This window comes from Pleurodeles waltl, chromosome 2_1, assembly GCF_031143425.1.
Source record: "Pleurodeles waltl isolate 20211129_DDA chromosome 2_1, aPleWal1.hap1.20221129, whole genome shotgun sequence".
Classification (NCBI taxonomy): Eukaryota; Metazoa; Chordata; class Amphibia; order Caudata; family Salamandridae; genus Pleurodeles; species Pleurodeles waltl.
The window spans coordinates 280,082,617-280,100,523 of NC_090438.1; the positions used below are offsets into that span (position 1 = coordinate 280,082,617).

General features: G+C 46.0%; 1 protein-coding gene across 1 annotated transcript in view; it reads right to left on the minus strand.

Moving 5' to 3' along the window:
* Positions 1-1,965: 1,965 nt before the first annotated feature.
* The window catches only part of HTATSF1 (HIV-1 Tat specific factor 1), a 230,997-nt gene continuing 215,055 nt past the window's right edge, over positions 1,966-17,907 (minus strand). The window contains exons 8-9 of the mRNA XM_069212458.1: positions 9,097-9,234; positions 1,966-2,628 (exon numbers count right to left, since the gene is read on the minus strand). Coding sequence (XP_069068559.1) covers positions 2,113-2,628; positions 9,097-9,234 — 654 coding nt within the window. The 3' untranslated portion in view covers positions 1,966-2,112. The remainder of the gene's footprint in view (positions 2,629-9,096; positions 9,235-17,907) is intronic.

Sequence of the window (17,907 nt, forward strand, 5' to 3'; positions counted from 1 at the left end):
TCCACAAAGGAACATTTAAAGAGTGTGTGACAACAGCACTAAAACAAGACAGGTTAAGCAGACCTACCAATCAGATTCGACAACATTCAGTGAAAGTATTCCTAACTGTTATAGGAAAGATCCTTGTTAATTTGGTGAACATCTTCAAAATCTATTTCAGAAACGAAAAATAGCTAAGTGTTTCCTACCCCTCTTTCTGTATCCGAACATCATAAATACCAGTTACTGTTGAGAAAGAATTCTCCTCATTGGTTGTCTGTCTTGGCACGCTGGCAAATCCAAGCATTCCTTGCTCCACACCACTGTAAGCCTCACCAATGTGGTCAATAACCAATCGTCGGGTTTTATTAAATCTTGAGACAGTTTCTCAATGTGCTCCTTCACACTTTGCCTGTTTATGAAGGTATTTCCCATCAGGACCATGAAACATGTCAAAAAGCAACCAACGTGCACTGACGTGAATACCAGATACCAGCATGTGGTCAGTCAGATGTTTCCTTGTTCATCTATCACGGGATAGCACACATTAGAATTGTTGGTGCTCCATCATACATCACAAATGGCTTTGTATAAAAACTATATCACGCTTACTTCTCACATCACATCTATTTTGTTCAGGAAGTGGGAGGGTGATGGAAACATACTCTGCGTGGTACAAAACAAAATTAAATGAAGGGTGTATTATGGTTTTAGTGTCCCTGCAAATGTGCGACTAATGGTTCATACAATCACACAACCTCCCACTCGATTGACATTACGCACAGATTAGAAAACCCCTCAGAAGACTTCGGGCTTCAACACTGGTGTTTGACCTGTGAACACAGCTAGCAGCTATCTTTTTAGAACAGACTATTACATTATTGAAAAGTAGAGTTTGTTTGAATGTGATGCACCCAACATGTTTTAATTAGGGGCTGGAACCCTAAAATCATTCTGACCTAGTTTAGTGTCCATCTCCTCAATGTTATAAGGTTGAAAGAGCCAGAAAATTCAGGTGTACGTTAAACGTTTCATTAAAAGCATTTCCTAGGAGGAATATTTGGAAAAGTCACAGGCACAAGTGGTTCTGTGACAGAAAAGCCAGACTGGGATTGAAAACAATGCTTCGTGTGACTGGCACCACAGCAAATAGTTCTTCCTCTGGAATCTGCACGAATACTGGGGTTTCAAAGCCGTGAAGGGGGGAATAAGCGAAGGAGGAAAGAAAATGGCTCCCCACAAGAAAACATGATTTATCCTTACATTCATGTGTTCTCTTTGCCGCGGTTTTTGAATTGTGATGTTATTCCCCATGAAACTGCGTACAGCAAAACTCATTATAACCAAAAACATTTCTCTGAACCACTGTACTCAATTTGTTATTTTCGGTTTGCGTAGAGATATTCAACTCTTTTCCCTCCCGAGCTAATGCCCTAATATTTGCATTAGAACAAAAAAATAGTACATAATGGGGCAATCTTGGCCTGGTAAATCATTCAATTCTGTGCGACAAAGAAGATGGCAGATGCTGAAAGTCCGCTAATATGGGATAATCCGCACTGAACAACAAGGATTTAGACTCACAAATATGAGAGCAGAGCCTGTAGACAAGGCATGAATGTGGCTAGGCCTATGCTTATGTGTCTGTCCACAGTAGACTATTATCACTAGATGTGACTTTTGTACGGTACAGTTATGCCCAGATATTACATCAGAACGAGAAAATAACACTAGGAAGTTATCTTCACATATATTTCACAAAAATATGCATCAAATTTACACACACACAGTGTGTGTGTATATATATATATATATATATATATATATATGTTCCTGTCTGGTACTATATCACCCATCTTTTACTGCTGATTACAGGCTATCATCATGAGATGGCGAACTTCACTCAGCCGATAGGAATGAAGTGCCTTTCATTAATAGTGCCATATATGGTTTATCAAATGTTCCCCAAAGAAAGTGGTAGTAAGATTCATAAAAACACAAGGACATTTATTGTGGGTTAATAAAGCATTTCTCAAAAATACAGTCTGAAATGACAAGCAAAATCCTGTCGGCAGCAATTCAGAAGCTCATCAAAACTGAAAATCACGGATGTTCAAAGCACAATTTTTTATGTCAGACAGGTGTTTCTTCTTCATCATCATCGCTCCCCGCAAGGCTGCTGTCAGTTGACTGGGCGCCATCTTGGTTATTATGTTCCCCATTGTTCTCTTGATCATTGACATTATTGGTCACATCGCCTTGTTTTTTACCCTCACTGACTGAATGCTGTACGTCAGCTGCTGCTCCATCAGCTGCTGTAGCTGAAGGATCCAGGACAGCTGTTGCAGAAGGATCCGGGACAGCTGTTGCAGAAGGATCCGGGACAGCTGTTGCAGAAGGATTCAGGACAGCTGTTGCAGAAGGATCCGGGACAGCTGTTGCAGAAGGATCCGGGACAGCTGTTGCAGAAGGATCCGGGACAGCTGTTGCAGAAGGATCCGGGACAGCTGTTGCAGAAGAATCTAGGACAGCAGTTGCAGAAGATGCCGGAACAGTTGAAGTATCTGTTTTTTTTTTTCCAGAATTGTCACCCAGGAAAGAATCCCACCCTTTTAGCCTTTCTTCTCTTTCGCGGGAGGTTTCTTCAATCTATGTAAAAAGAAGTGACAGAACATGAATAAAAAGTTTGCATCACCTTCTGAAATGTGTTCATTACTGCAATTCAGAGTACGTCTATGCATTCATTAATTGTAATGTCATTGTATTTATGCAGCACTTATTATGCCTAAGGAGGCACTGAAGTACTTTTATATATAATAAATAAACAATTTTAATAATAAATAAACATTTTTCTATGTTAGAGTAATAGCACTTGGATAGTGCATTTATGCCCTTTGTTTACTTCCACAGTGTTAAAATGGTGTGGGAGCACATAGTGCACAATATTGCAGTTTTGCCAATTTTGAAAACTGTACATAACAAAGGTATCTGCTGGTTAAAATGATGGTACTCAGATTATTGACCCTGGATGGGTGAAAGGCTGACTTGACCTGAGTAGCATGTGGAAGATCATACATGTCTATTGCAGGTGTTTCACTTGCAAAGCCATATAGCTATGCACTGTTTGCTTTGAATGCTTTATTAGCACAGATCTACATTATGTAATTGCTGTGTTCACCACAACGTAAGACCCAAATGTTGACATTCACTTGTAATTGCTGATGAGGTAATATGCATTCATGCTTATTCTCATTTAACAACAAGAGTTATCTATTACGCATTTTGATGGTGTGCTATTTCACTGCATGCAATATATGTAAGTCACCCCCTACAGCAGGCCTGACAGCCCTATTGCAGGGTGCATTATATTAAATGTGAGGACATCTGCAAGAACAGATATGACCCTGTTCTACCTTTGTTGATTCTTAGACAGAGTAAATGGACAGGGAAGCCTTTTAAAATGCATGTGCTGGGACACTGGTCAATACGAGTTCCCCAGCTACATGATGGCTTTACTGAAGACAGGGATGTTTGGTATCAAACATCTAGTATTGATAAGCCCACACGGATCCCAGTGATGGATTTATCAGTACATCTACCCAGAGGGCACCTTAGAGGAGCCCCACGAAAACCTACCAGCCTCGGTGTACCTGCTGACTAGTTTGAGCCAGCCTGCCACCACCAGACATGAGTCTGACCCCCAAAGGTAAGAGCCTTTGCTCTTGGGTGGTCAAACACAAAGCCTTCTCTGGCGGGGTTGTTGCACAACTCCATCCAACAGAATGACCTGCAAATCTACATTCCAAGGCAGGGAGTTTCAAAGAAGCCCACATCAATTGGTATGCACATCTGGCTTCCCTCACAAAGAAAATGCTGTCACCCTTACCCCCAGGCCCATTTGGCCCATGGGCAGGGGGGAAATTTCATATTCAGAGAGGTGTGAGCATCCTTCAGGTCAGTCTCACTCCTAAGGTGAGCTGTCTGATGTGGACACTACATTTCAGAAACTACCATCTTGGTCTTGGCATATTTAGGAACTATGGGGCAGGGCTATGTCCACTTCCCACATGAAGTGGTCAGATGGAGGTGTAGTGACCATAAGGGTAAGTAGCCCATTGGCTACTACCCTGCACTCCCCAAAACACTCCTAAATTCAGTACTTAGGGGAGCTCCTGGCACCAGAGAAGCAGATCCTGATGACCTAAGACGCCTAAAGACCCTGAAGAGCCGCGAAAGCAGAAGAGGAGAAAAGAAGCAGCTGACCTGCTACCAGACCGGACGGCCTGTCTGCATCCCTTGCCGAAATCTGCCCCAAAGCTGACTCGTCCTACAGCTGTGACTCCACAAACCCGGGAGGACTGCCGGCCTTCGAAAAAGACTTAAGACATCCCTTGAACAGCGGACCTGTCCTCCAGCAAACTCCAAAGAAGGAACTCTAAAGCCTTCGGAACCGCCAAAACCCGACAATTTAAATCACCACTGCACCCGCCATCTGCAACCAGAGTTGAAGTGGACCACCGGGACCAACAAGGTTCCCCAGCTCTCCAGAATCTGAGTCCATCGTGGTTTCACCTCTCCTGGGCACCCCAACAACACCTGCAGCCTCTGCATGCAGCTCCCTCTACTTCAATTGATCTGGTAAGGAAAACCAAACACCTACTTGTGCCCGAGCATTGTGAGGCTTGAGCCCAACTGTTGGTTCAGCCTGACTGGCTTCCTGCCCAAAGCCTGCAGCTTATTCTCATAGTGACCAATCTCTATCAAACCGCATTTGGCACCCAATGCTGTTTTGCACCCTGCACATGGCCGCCTCCATGCTCTGGTGGTGTACTGCTGGTGCTGCCTTGGACCTTGCCCACCACTCACCTTAACTCATGGAGATTGGTCTCGTAGGTCGCTGTACTCTACCTCTTTGCAGAACATGTTCTTCCTCCCATATGATAACATTGCAGAACTCAGAAATTGTACTATGTCCAATTTTGAAAGTGAAAAGAATTTATATTTAAAAATGTACTTCCCTGAATTATTTTTCTCTAATGCCTAAACATACACAAAGATACTTGCTAAGTTTATAAATTGGTGTGGACCTCCTTTTTTGGTTATGTGTCTCACTTATTGACTGTTGTGTGTATGTGTATATGTCTTGCACTCCTCTCTGTTAAGCCTAAGGCTGTTCAACCACGCTACCTCCAAATAAGGCACTTTGGGAATGTATAGCAAGCCCTGTCCACTCATTTGGGAAACCCAGGACTCTGCACATGTATCTAGTTATTAACATACCACATTAAGAGCCAGCTTCCTAAAAATGTTGACAGGTTACTTCATGATAAAAACAGAAGGAGCTTCTGGTTACCTGTAAAACTAACAGGAATCCCAGGTATATCAAAAATCACCCATGGCGTAAATATTTGCCTCTGCAGGCCCTTTGTTCGGTGAAAGAGGCAAGAATTGTCAGGAAAGGGTTCCATGATGTTTAGAGAAGAAGCATTATTGCTTACTCAAAGGTTAAGGGCCCAGGCCCCTTCAATAAATCTCCGAAACGGTCAATGCCCAGGGGCTCCCAGCAAGATAAACCCACAAGACTGCCCACTTCTAAGTGCAAATCACTGCCCCACAGGGAGGTCTGTTCTGCCACACTCCCCACCCATTCCAGGAATTTCAAGGTCGCGGACCACACCGCCACCACTGTCCAAGTATACACCAGTAGAGTGTCTCTCTGCCCTTTTCTATATAGTAGCGCAGGATAGTCTCTGAGCTCCCCGTGCACCCGGAGCAACGGCTCATGCTGATCTGCGGACACCCACTCATTTATTACTTATTTAGTACTACATACTGCAAGGCCCAATAATATTTTAGGATACTGGGGACAGCTAGGACACCAACATAGACCCTCCTCCTATGTAGTTTGTGAAGCGCTATCCTGGCACTCCCTCTATCCTACAGAGAAAGGCAGACTTCCTGATCTATTTTTCAGAAGAAGGCCCAAGGCGCAGGGAATGGGGTATTTTGTAGGACATACTGAAACCGAGTTAGGGCCATCATTTTATACAAGGCAGACCTACCCATCAATGAGATTGGTAGAATCTTCTAGTGACTAACATCCCGGTGAAACCTGTCAAACACCTCATATAAATTCAGTCTCAAGAACTCCTAGGTATCCATTGTGACATATATGCCCAGATATGTAACGCCTTTGAGCGCTACCGGTATAGCAGTCCTCTGAGGAAGGGCTGGCACCACGCCCACCAGGGGGTACATGCATGATTTCTCCCAGTTGATGCTGTAGCGGTCTCCAAAGATATGAAAAACCTGCAGCAACATCGTCGGGTTCGAGGGGTAGAGCACCACATCATCTGCATATAATGACATTTGCTTCTCCCAATCCTCGCTCTAATGCAAGTGCAAAAATCACTGGTGGCTGTGGGCATCCCTGCCTGGTACCTTTACTAAGCTGAAGGTCTGTGACAGTGTGTTATGGGGGAAGGTTGTTGATATGATTGATCTGAATGTAGAAGTGGCAGAAATTTAAAGATGCCAATAACTCAAACAGACCAGGTGAGGTGTTAGATGGATAGGTGCTTCAGCACAGACTGTGTCTGTTAAGGCAAAGCATAAACCCTGAATCAAATGCAATAAATTGAAAGGTGCCCCAATAAATAAAAATCTGCCAGCGACCGGAAGACACAACAAAATTGGAACTCAGTATACTGTTGGTAGCATTAAAAACAGTTTAACATGTTTCTTTCCTACAAGTGCCTAAGGACCCAGGAATTGATAAGAGTGGAGGACATGACAAAAGACAGAGGCATTCAGGAGGAATGCAGTCAGCGTCCTCACTCACTGTATGGTTTTCACTACAGCTTTAGCTGTTTGTTGGACACCTAGTTTTTCCAATACATTACATAATCTCAGTAGACTTCGGGTTCGCCTCTTGCTCATGACTGGATGGCTTTATTGTCATTTCATTTTCCTGCTCTTGATTCACTGACTTTCCTCCTTAATCCTTGTATTTGTGCCAACCAGGACCATTCTGATCTAAAAGTGTTTTGATCGGATGACTTACCGTTTCACAGCTGAGACCGGGCCTTGAATTGCAGCACAAAAGAGGGGCTACTTCTCCCCTCCCCCACCTCTACCTCCTCTCTCTACTCCTATCTCCTTTGCTTTATTGACCACACTTTTCCCACCGCCCAACTAACTGCTGCTTGCTTTACTCCCAAAACCTGTTCATACTTTGAAGAAAACCCACTACACTCTTGGTAGGTGGCAGCATAAAATGTTTTTTCAACCATTTCATGATCGCCATCCACATGTGCGCATGCATATGTGGCTTGCATATAGCAGCATTTTTTGAATGTTATAACAAAATACATACAAACAGCAGTGCTCACAACAGTTCGCTTGTCAGTTAGGACTTTCTGTTGGTTGTGACCAGAAAGAAGTGCGATTTTGATGGTGTACTGTCGGGCAGCCCTTCGGCCAGGCATAGATCATCTGTTCCCAGGACTTTTAGAGCGACTAGTGGGAATAATTAATAATAATACTGTAGATAGGCAGAAGGAACACAAACTCCACTTGATATGGTTGTTCTTTTTCCGGATAGAAATCAATTTTGGTACAAATTTCTGTTTCCTTATAGGCTTTTAATGTTTGTTGTCGGTGAAGTAAATTCAAAATCTAATCAAATATTGTGATGATAAACTATGCTCGTTTACAGAGATTGTTGGACGCTACTGTGAAAAGAAAAAACTAACTCGAATTGCAGCATACATCTACAGGCATCTGCAATATTTGTACAAGAAACGGGTTATCTTTTAAACTACACAGTCTGGGTATGACTGTGCGCAGGACAACTAGAATTATGCAGCAACATTCTTAAGAAACCCGTATTTTAAAAGCATTGGAATTTATTTTATTTAAATGCATTGTTACTATTTTGTAAAATTAGACAAGAAAACAGAATAAGGGCCTGATTTAGAAATCGACACAGAGGACTCAATACTCCGTCACAGACATTCCGTCTGTCGAATTACAAGTTCATAATATCCAATGGGACTTGTAACACTGTGGACAGGATATCCCTCACGCCTGCGACGACTAATCCATCCACCGCCCTAAATCATGCCCTAGGTCCCTAAATTGCAGTTAATGGCATAATGTGAGGTCTTCTTTGCCTTTTCATTGCCGTAGAAACCTGGTTATTCTGCTGCATAGTCCATTCACACACTGGCCCCCAGTTCTGTGGCCCTGGCAATGTGCCAATAATGCTGCTAGTACTTTACAAGTGCTTTATCGTGACTGTAAGCAATATCCCAGGAGAGGAGGTAATGTTGGAGAAGTAAACTGTGCTCATCTTCTTAACTCTTTACATTTCTCTACAGTTTCTGTGATTCGTAGCTCCGCAGAAATTTAAAAGAATAAAAAAAAGATAGTAAACCTTAAGAAGTTTGATGAGCCTGCTGAAGCATAATTATGCAGCATCAAACCTTGCATTGCAGTGCACATGGTGGACTATTTTCTCCCATGCTCCCATCCCATTCTCTTTATTACCCCCCCTTAAACTCTCCTGGACAATAGCCGCAGCCCCCCAGCCCTCTTAGTCCTCTTGCTCTTTGAGGGCTGTAACCTTTATGACAAAACGTGAGTTTTTATATGTGGCCGGTGCATTTCAATGTATTTTGTTAATCCTTTAATAAACTACACTTAAATTGTATCAGAAGACCGCTGCCGGTCGTGTGTTCCCTTAGCGGCGGTATAGGAAGGCATTTTTTAACGCATTAACAAAATGCATTCAAAGATGACCACCGCGGACGAGCACTTCAGTGCAAAAAACTCATTGATAAAGCCAACAGCATTCATCCCTGAGACCTCCTGTCTTTGCAATTTTTTATTTATTTATTTAAACATGGCATATATTTGGTTCTGCTAGGAAGTGAGATTGTCCCAAGAGCAGGAACTTAAAATAATAATAAAAAATAAAAAAAAGTTTTAAATGTAATCTAAAGAATTGCTGCACTGCTTAAACAAACCCCACCTTTCATTAGTTTAGTTCTGGATTGAATCTTTTACTGTTAGATTTGTTACTGTTAATCGCAGGGAAATCAATTGTCTCAGTACCTGATAATCTGTTACACCGTCCCAGGTTTCAACAACTAGTTGTCGCCCACCAAACCATCTGCCATTGAGTGCTGCAATGCACACATCTGCTTCTTCAGTTTCCTTGAAGGCGACAGAGGCCACTCCATCTGGATGTCTCTGAAAGAAACACAAGTAATGGTATGTCCACAACGACTGCAAGAAATAGCGTTCATACTACAGATAGATTCCTCAGGCTACTTCAAACTAGTAAATGCATGAGCACATGAAAATACAGGACAAACTGAAAGTACCTTAACACATTAAAACCTTCCTAGCGATCATCAGGCACACTCCAATTAATTATGTGGGCGAAGGCTCATACACCTGAGCACACATCTTTGAAATTCTGTAGCTCTTGCTAGGACTAAGGTCTGTGTCAATATTACAAGATATTCAAGGGGGAGTCATCAGTGCTTAACCTGTAAAAGAATAAGTGCTGGGGCCCAAAGCTTTGCTCAGAAGCCCACGATGCCGGTACTATTGTATGTCGGTGTGCCAAATAATACGCCTGCCTAGTTTGATTCCACTTCATGCCTCTTTAATCTACCACTCGCCGCTCCCTGCCCGTTTATCTCACTCTTGCAAGTTCTTTTTCACCCCTGCTTTCTCCCTTTGTTACTCCTTCTTTCCCTCTTTTGTGCTTTTCTCGCTCTTACTCTGGATTAAAGTCTGTTAACAAAAGATTGGGGCATACTTTTTAGGTCTTGCCTACCAAACGGCACAAGCAGTTTTTTGACAAAAAGATCTATTGTCGGCTTACAGTGGACCTAGAGCACTCCCACTGCTTGCAACTGTTTGGCTTTTTTGTCACGCTTACCAGTTTGCTTTATATTCATCTCCTTGTCTGGGCATTAATTCCTCTTCTTGTGTTTGTCCTTCCCCAGGAGCATGAGTGCAATACTTGTGCTGTTCCAGTGCTCACTTTTGAAGCACTACTTTTTTTCTTTTTTATTAAGAACTCCATAACAGTGCAAGTGTTTTCCAGCTGTCTCCATCGTATAATGTTCTCCCCCTGCCGTGCTCTGTATTGCTCTCTCTTGCTTGCATTATTGCCCCCCCAACCTATGTGATTTGCTTTGATCGTGATATGCCAGTGTGCTTCCGCCCAAAAGATCCATGTTCCTTTCAACAGCCCGTCTCTAGGCAGTGTACTTCTGTTTCCTTCTTATGTTCCATGTTCCTCTCTCTCGCTTATGTTGCTTCCCTCTGTCCTCCATACTGATTCTCCCCCACCCAAGACCTTTTGTGATGCTTCCATCCTGCCCTCCGTGTTGCTTCTGCCCATGTTTCTTCACCCCCAGAGTGCTTCCTCCAGCACCCAAACCTAAAAAGCAAAATGCTTTTGCGCTACTCCAATTGGTAAATAAAAAGAAAACAAGCGCCGGCTTCATTTTGCAGATGCACAATTACAAAATGAGGCAGCAGACTCGCCATACCACTTTTTTTTGTTTGTTTATTCTTATGCTATGCTGCACAGCATCAGGGATGCAGTACAACAGCGCTAAAAACCATTGGCACAGCCAACAGGCCCCAAAGGTGAGATCTATTGGTTTTGCTAGATTATGTTATATATCTTCTGTAAACTTGGTTCCAATCGCACGCCAGTCTTGATTAAGGAAGGGAGGCACACCATACATAAGGCCTTCACAACAGACACTCCAAATATTATCCTTGGCATGATCTAAAATTGAGGCTTTAGCAGTAAAATTGAACATACAAAACAAATATATGATATTCACAATACACCCTAACATGTGTGAGCCCTCAAGTAACGTGATACACATAAAATGTAATGTTTCTGTGTCATTGCACTACTGCATAAAATAATAAATCTTGACTATATTCTTTCCTACACCCAACCCACTCCAAATACACACAAAATCATAAAAATATATTGTGCAAGTGCTTTTATTTCATTTAAGCCCTTCATTTAGAAGAAATAAGTTTTCTGCCTTCTGTCAGTAAAAAAACTCATTAAGAGGACACTTTATTTACGTATAGAGATCAAAGCCAGGGCTTCTGAGAACAGTTAGTTTTCAGTCAGGAATTTACGCGATCCTAATGCTCTTTGTCTTTCAAGTTCTCGGTCACATTGGTGACCTCCTCGGTGATCTGGCTCGTCATGGAGAATACAGTTTGATGCAATATGGAGAAATATTTCTTTGGGAAAAATATATTTCTTTCCAGACTTACTAAATCAAACTACGGCTGTCATAGTTTGTAAAGTTCCTTTTTTTTTCCAGAATATGGGACCGAATCATCTGGTCTTTTTCGTTGCATTGGAAGAAGCTAGAGCCTAGCTACAGGATGACAACATTATGTCTCCTGAGCTTGTCTAGAATTATGCTGAAGGAACACGCCAGACTTCTCCTCAGAGATAGGGATCGTGCTTGAAGGCACAACTGCCACTAAAGAGTCCCCATGTGCCACAGGATGAAAGGCGTCAACAGGATGCAAGAGGCTGACAGCACCGGCAGCAGCAAAACTCTGGTGCCTGGGAAGATTCAGAAGCGGAGACATTTGCCCCTAAAACTAGCCACCAGAAATATTCATGTTTGGTAAGACATCAGTTGGCTTTTTTCACATTTTCTTTCCATTTTAAAGACTGATCCGAGATATGTCTGTTCCCCTGAGTCTCTATTAGTTGAAGAGGATCTGCAAAGGCATTTTCCTTTCAAATGAGCCCTTACAGATTTAAAAGCCCCCGAAAAGATTTTCTGGCATCCCAATTATGAATGGGAATATGTTCCCATTAGATCTGCTCCTGGATTAATTTGTATTTCGTTAAGAGACCGTAATGACAGTAGTGATGTTAAGGTACAGTCGCATATAGTGAACACATTATCTACTCATCTGTTGTCCCTTCATGCTCCAGCCTCCCGTGCTTCTAAAGTTCCTTCAGTGACCCGTACAGAACTCTTAAGTGGGGCTCCGTACTGTGGGTTTTTTTTTTCTGGCGCCTTCATTTTCTTAGGCCTAGTTTAAAAATGCACAATTGGTTGCCAAATGTAAGGTGAGTCCGGCACATTTTAAACCCATTATTACAAGTCTGATGCATTCTGTCTATAAATGTAGAAACTTGGCCTCAATATATTAGTTCAGTAAAAAAGGGCCACCAACTGTTCCAAGGGTTTATAATGTTTCCTCTGCCAGGGGAATGCGGCTTTGCGAATAGATCCAAGGCCAACCCACTCGATAGTAGTGCCTTCCACAATAACACTCCACTTTTCTGTGATGTGAGGATGCGTTGACGATGCTGGGGCTCATCTACCTAGATTCGTGCACCATGGTTCTTCTGCTAGTATCTAAACTGGGAAGCGATTTTCTAGCACTCAAAGTCATGGATGGGTGCTGTAGAAGCCCAACGTTTGCTCATTAATTCACGAGAATAGCTCATCTTTACAAACATTTTCATTGTGGGAATCAACATTGGGTATGTCTATAGTAATTCTCCAGTATATAATTCAACGTCCTACGCCTCATAAATGAGTGCTGTCTTCAGATTGTGCTTTTTTGCCTGCAAAACAGTAGTAATGGGTAAGTGGCTTTTAATCTTGTATATTGATTTGTTATACATGCCAATGCTTTGGCACAAAGTATCAAGTACAGATCTGTGGAGGAGGTGGGATAGCTGTATGAGATAAGTTATTCAATAATTTCCTATCCCACCCATGTACCTACTTGGGCTGTTATCTTCCTGGATAGGACCTCTATGCATAAATGCCACATCTGCTACCTGGGTCTCATCCATACAGGATGTCTGTCATTCTGATAACAATCTTGCATGCAACTGACGATCCATCTAACTAATCCAACTCGCTCAATACCATTCCTTTGTTTTTATATCCATATCAAGCAAAAAGGCAGCTTGACTTCCTGGTATCTCAGATTCTGTCTATAGAATACATTACAGTACTTCATATTTGTGTAAGGCATATATGCAAATTTCTTTCTGCTCTAGTATGGGGGGTCGCTAACTTCATTCAAATGAATATGGAAATATTAAATCATCTTTTGGATTATTGTCGGGTGTGTGACTATCCCTATTTCTCCTCGAATAAAAATGAGGCAGTGTTATAATTCACTTAAACTTCGAAATGAGGTCACTGCTACTCAACAGAGCACTTTCCTTTTTAGATCCGCAAAAATGTATTTGTGGATTGTTGAATGGCTGCCCCATTATCGGAGTTGCAATTTGTTCAGTTCCAACGTTCCAGGTTTTTTTTAACAGGTGGACATATTTTTATACCCACCCTGGTCAGTAGAGTCTTAAGTATCTAGGTCTCTTGTCTCACTGTACAGCATTAATGCTGCTAAGTGTATTATCATGGAAGCATATGTAAGAATCATGTTTCACAGACTTCATACATGTTGCAAATCATTTATCACAGTGCAGTGTAACGGTCAGCACTATTTCTCATTTAAGACATTACAAGATATCAGAAGATTCTAATGCCTTCTGGTCTGCCTATTAAGCTCCTAGGTTCTCCCATGACTCCCTCTCTGTAGGTAAGGAGCTGAGATTGTGTACTAAGGGACCATGCTGCTAAATTAATTGTTTTTGGATTGACATACAGAATGGTTCACTTTTAGTATCCTAACTTTCTAATGGGGTGCGATTGGCGTCTCTTTTAACTAAGAAAAATATGTGTGCCACACTCTTATCAGTATAACCAGTATCCTTGTCAGCGTATGCAATGCTGCAAAATATTGCATGTGTTATGTTGCTTTCTAGTCTTGGTCATGCAGGCCAATCAGAATGATTTCTTTGTGCAATGTCCAGTGCCATATTTGGTATGCCTTCTGCAATAAATGGTACAAACAAATTCAACCGCATCATTGTACCGTTACAGTTTTGACCATAGACGTTTTAATCACTTTTATAATGTTGACTTTTGAACCAAATTTGTATTGTTCACATAAAATCCAAATCTGCTAATCCTGGGCCTCAATTCCAAAACTATCTACAAACGTCCCTGGATTGTAGTCCCTATGCCTTGTGTTGTTGTTTCAGGTCCTGAGCTCGCCCCCCACGACCGCAGCACCAACCTGCTGCCTCCTGCCTCTGTCCCCTGACCACGCTGCTGTTTGCGTGTTCGAGGCCCTCCTCCACCCGCAGGCATCCTCCTGCGCCTCATCCCTGGGGTCTAGTGGGCTCTGACTAGCTTCACTTGACCCGTGTGCCGCTTTCCGCCGTCCCGTAAGTGTTTTTCGTTTTTTTCGCTTTTTTCAGCGCCTCGCCACCGGCGCTTCTGCCCCCTTTGTGCCCCCCTGATTGCTGTCTCCCCGATCGTATATTGTGCCATTTTGTTTTTCTGATTGTGTGCTTTTCTTATTGTAACTGCTTGTATTTTGCTCGTTTTCAGTGTTTTGCCCCTTGTGCGCTCCCCGTTCCCTGCCGCTGCCTCCCTGTGGCCCCGCCCCCCTCGCGCCCCCATTTGCCGCTCCCTCCCGCCTCCCAGCTGCTCCTCCCTCCCCCCCTCCCTTCTTAATGGCTGGCGGTGCGCGTCGCGAGTGAGCGTCCTCTGACCTGTTTCAGGTCCTGAGCTCGCCCCCCACGACCGCAGCACCAACCTGCTGCCTCCTGCCTCTGTCCCCTGACCACGCTGCTGTTTGCGTGTTCGAGGCCCTCCTCCACCCGCAGGCATCCTCCTGCGCCTCATCCCTGGGGTCTAGTGGGCTCTAACTAGCTTCACTTGACCCGTGTGCCGCTTTCCGCCGTCCCGTAAGTGTTTTTCGTTTTTTTCGCTTTTTTCAGCGCCTCGCCGCCGGCGCTTCTGCCCCCTTTGTGCCCCCCTGATTGCTGTCTCCCCGATCGTATATTGTGCCATTTTGTTTTTCTGATTGTGTGCTTTTCTTATTGTAACTGCTTGTATTTTGCTCGTTTTCAGTGTTTTGCCCCTTGTGCGCTCCCCGTTCCCTGCCGCTGCCTCCCTGCGGCCCGCCCCCCTCGCGCCCCCATTTGCCGCTCCCTCCCGCCTCCCGCCTCCCAGCTGCTCCTCCCTCCCCCCTCCCTTCTTAATGGCTGGCGCTGCGCGTCGCGAGTGAGCGACCTCTGACCTGTTTCAGGTCCTGAGCTCGCCCCCCACGACCGCAGCACCAACCTGCTGCCTCCTGCCTCTGTCCCCTGACCACGCTGCTGTTTGCGTGTTCGAGGCCCTCCTCCACCCGCAGGCATCCTCCTGCGCCTCATCCCTGGGGTCTAGTGGGCTCTGACTAGCTTCACTTGACCCGTGTGCCGCTTTCCGCCGTCCCGTAAGTGTTTTTCGTTTTTTTCGCTTTTTTCAGCGCCTCGCCGCCGGCGCTTCTGCCCCCTTTGTGCCCCCCTGATTGCTGTCTCCCCGATCGTATATTGTGCCATTTTGTTTTTCTGATTGTGTGCTTTTCTTATTGTAACTGCTTGTATTTTGCTCGTTTTCAGTGTTTTGCCCCTTGTGCGCTCCCCGTTCCCTGCCGCTGCCTCCCTGCGGCCCCGCCCCCCTCGCGCCCCCATTTGCCGCTCCCTCCCGCCTCCCGCCTCCCAGCTGCTCCTCCCTCCCCCCTCCCTTCTTAATGGCTGGCGCTGCGCGTCGCGAGTGAGCGACCTCTGACCTGTTTCAGGTCCTGAGCTCGCCCCCCACGACCGCAGCACCAACCTGCTGCCTCCTGCCTCTGTCCCCTGACCACGCTGCTGTTTGCGTGTTCGAGGCCCTCCTCCACCCGCAGGCATCCTCCTGCGCCTCATCCCTGGGGTCTAGTGGGCTCTGACTAGCTTCACTTGACCCGTGTGCCGCTTTCCGTCGTCCCGTAAGTGTTTTTCGTTTTTTTCGCTTTTTTCAGCGCCTCGCCGCCGGCGCTTCTGCCCCCTTTGTGCCCCCCTGATTGCTGTCTCCCCGATCGTATATTGTGCCATTTTGTTTTTCTGATTGTGTGCTTTTCTTATTGTAACTGCTTGTATTTTGCTCGTTTTCAGTGTTTTGCCCCTTGTGCGCTCCCCGTTCCCTGCCGCTGCCTCCCTGCGGCCCCGCCCCCCTCGCGCCCCCATTTGCCGCTCCCTCCCGCCTCCCAGCTGCTCCTCCCTCCCCCCTCCCTTCTTAATGGCTGGCGCTGCACGTCGCGAGTGAGCGACCTCTGACCTGTTTCAGGTCCTGAGCTCGCCCCCCACGACCGCAGCACCAACCTGCTGCCTCCTGCCTCTGTCCCCTGACCACGCTGCTGTTTGCGTGTTCGAGGCCCTCCTCCACCCGCAGGCATCCTCCTGCGCCTCATCCCTGGGGTCTAGTGGGCTCGGACTAGCTTCACTTGACCCGTGTGCCGCTTTCCGCCGTCCCGTAAGTGTTTTTCGTTTTTTTCGCTTTTTTCAGCGCCTCGCCGCCGGCGCTTCTGCCCCCTTTGTGCCCCCCTGATTGCTGTCTCCCCGATCGTATATTGTGCCATTTTGTTTTTCTGATTGTGTGCTTTTCTTATTGTAACTGCTTGTATTTTGCTCGTTTTCAGTGTTTTGCCCCTTGTGCGCTCCCCGTTCCCTGCCGCTGCCTCCCTGCGGCCCCGCCCCCCTCGCGCCCCCATTTGCCGCTCCCTCCCGCCTCCCACCTCCCAGCTGCTCCCCCCTCCCCCTCCCCCCTCCCTTCTTAATGGCTGGCGCTGCGCGTCCGCGCCGCTGGCGCGCCGGAGGCGCACCAGAGGCAAGCCCGTCTGCGCCCGTCCGCGCCCGGACCGCGCCCAGTGCCACACCCCCTGGCCCTCGCGCCCCCCGCATCCGCTACTCGATCAACGAACTCCGCGCCTTCAACCCCGGCCCCTCCACTGAATGCTACCGGGCATCCCCGAAGCACACTAAAGGACCTTTTTCCTGCCGTACCTGCAACTTCTCCTGGATCAGAACGACCAATCCAACTACGAAAACATCCAACCCCAACCACCTGAACTGCATCCTCATCAACACCCGCTCCGCACGAAAACACGCCATCGAGCTCTGGGATTTGCTCGACACCACTGCTCCTGACGTGGCTTTCCTGACCGAAACCTGGTGGAACGACTCCTCGTCTCCGGACATCGCCATCGCCATACCGGACGGCTACAAAATCACCAGAAGAGATCGAACCAACGGAATCGGCGGCGGAATAGCCATCGCTCACAAAGCTACCCTCAAAATCCACACCCACTCGGACGACACCCTCAGGACAGCCGAACACCTCCACTTCCAGATCCACACGGACCCCAACACGACCCTCAGAGGAACCCTCATTTACCGCCCTCCAGGACCAAGAGCCCCCTTCAACGACACCATCGCTGACCTTGCAAGCACCCACGCCCTCGCATCCCCGGATTACATCCTCCTGGGAGATCTGAACTACCATCTGGAAAATGCCAACGACGTCAACACCGCGTCACTGACCTCCAACCTCCTCAACCTCGGTCTCCGCCAGCTAGTCAACACACCTACCCACATCGCCGGTCACACCCTTGACCCCCTCTTCACCTCTAGCAACCACATTTCCTTCAGCCACACCTCCGAACTCCACTGGACTGACCATCACTGTGTCCATTTCACCTATAAGAAAACCACAGAGCAACACCGCATCCAGCTACCTCCCCACCGCCGCTGGGGCAAAGTCACCCAAGAACAACTGACCAGCACCCTCATCAACAACCTTCCACCCGACGCAATCGACCCGAGCACAGCCGCCATCAACCTCCATCAATGGATCCTCGACTGCGCCAACACCCTTGCCCCTCTCAAGAAACCCACCACCATCCAAGGAAAGAAAAAACCAGCCTGGTTCACAGACGATCTCACCACCTCCAAAA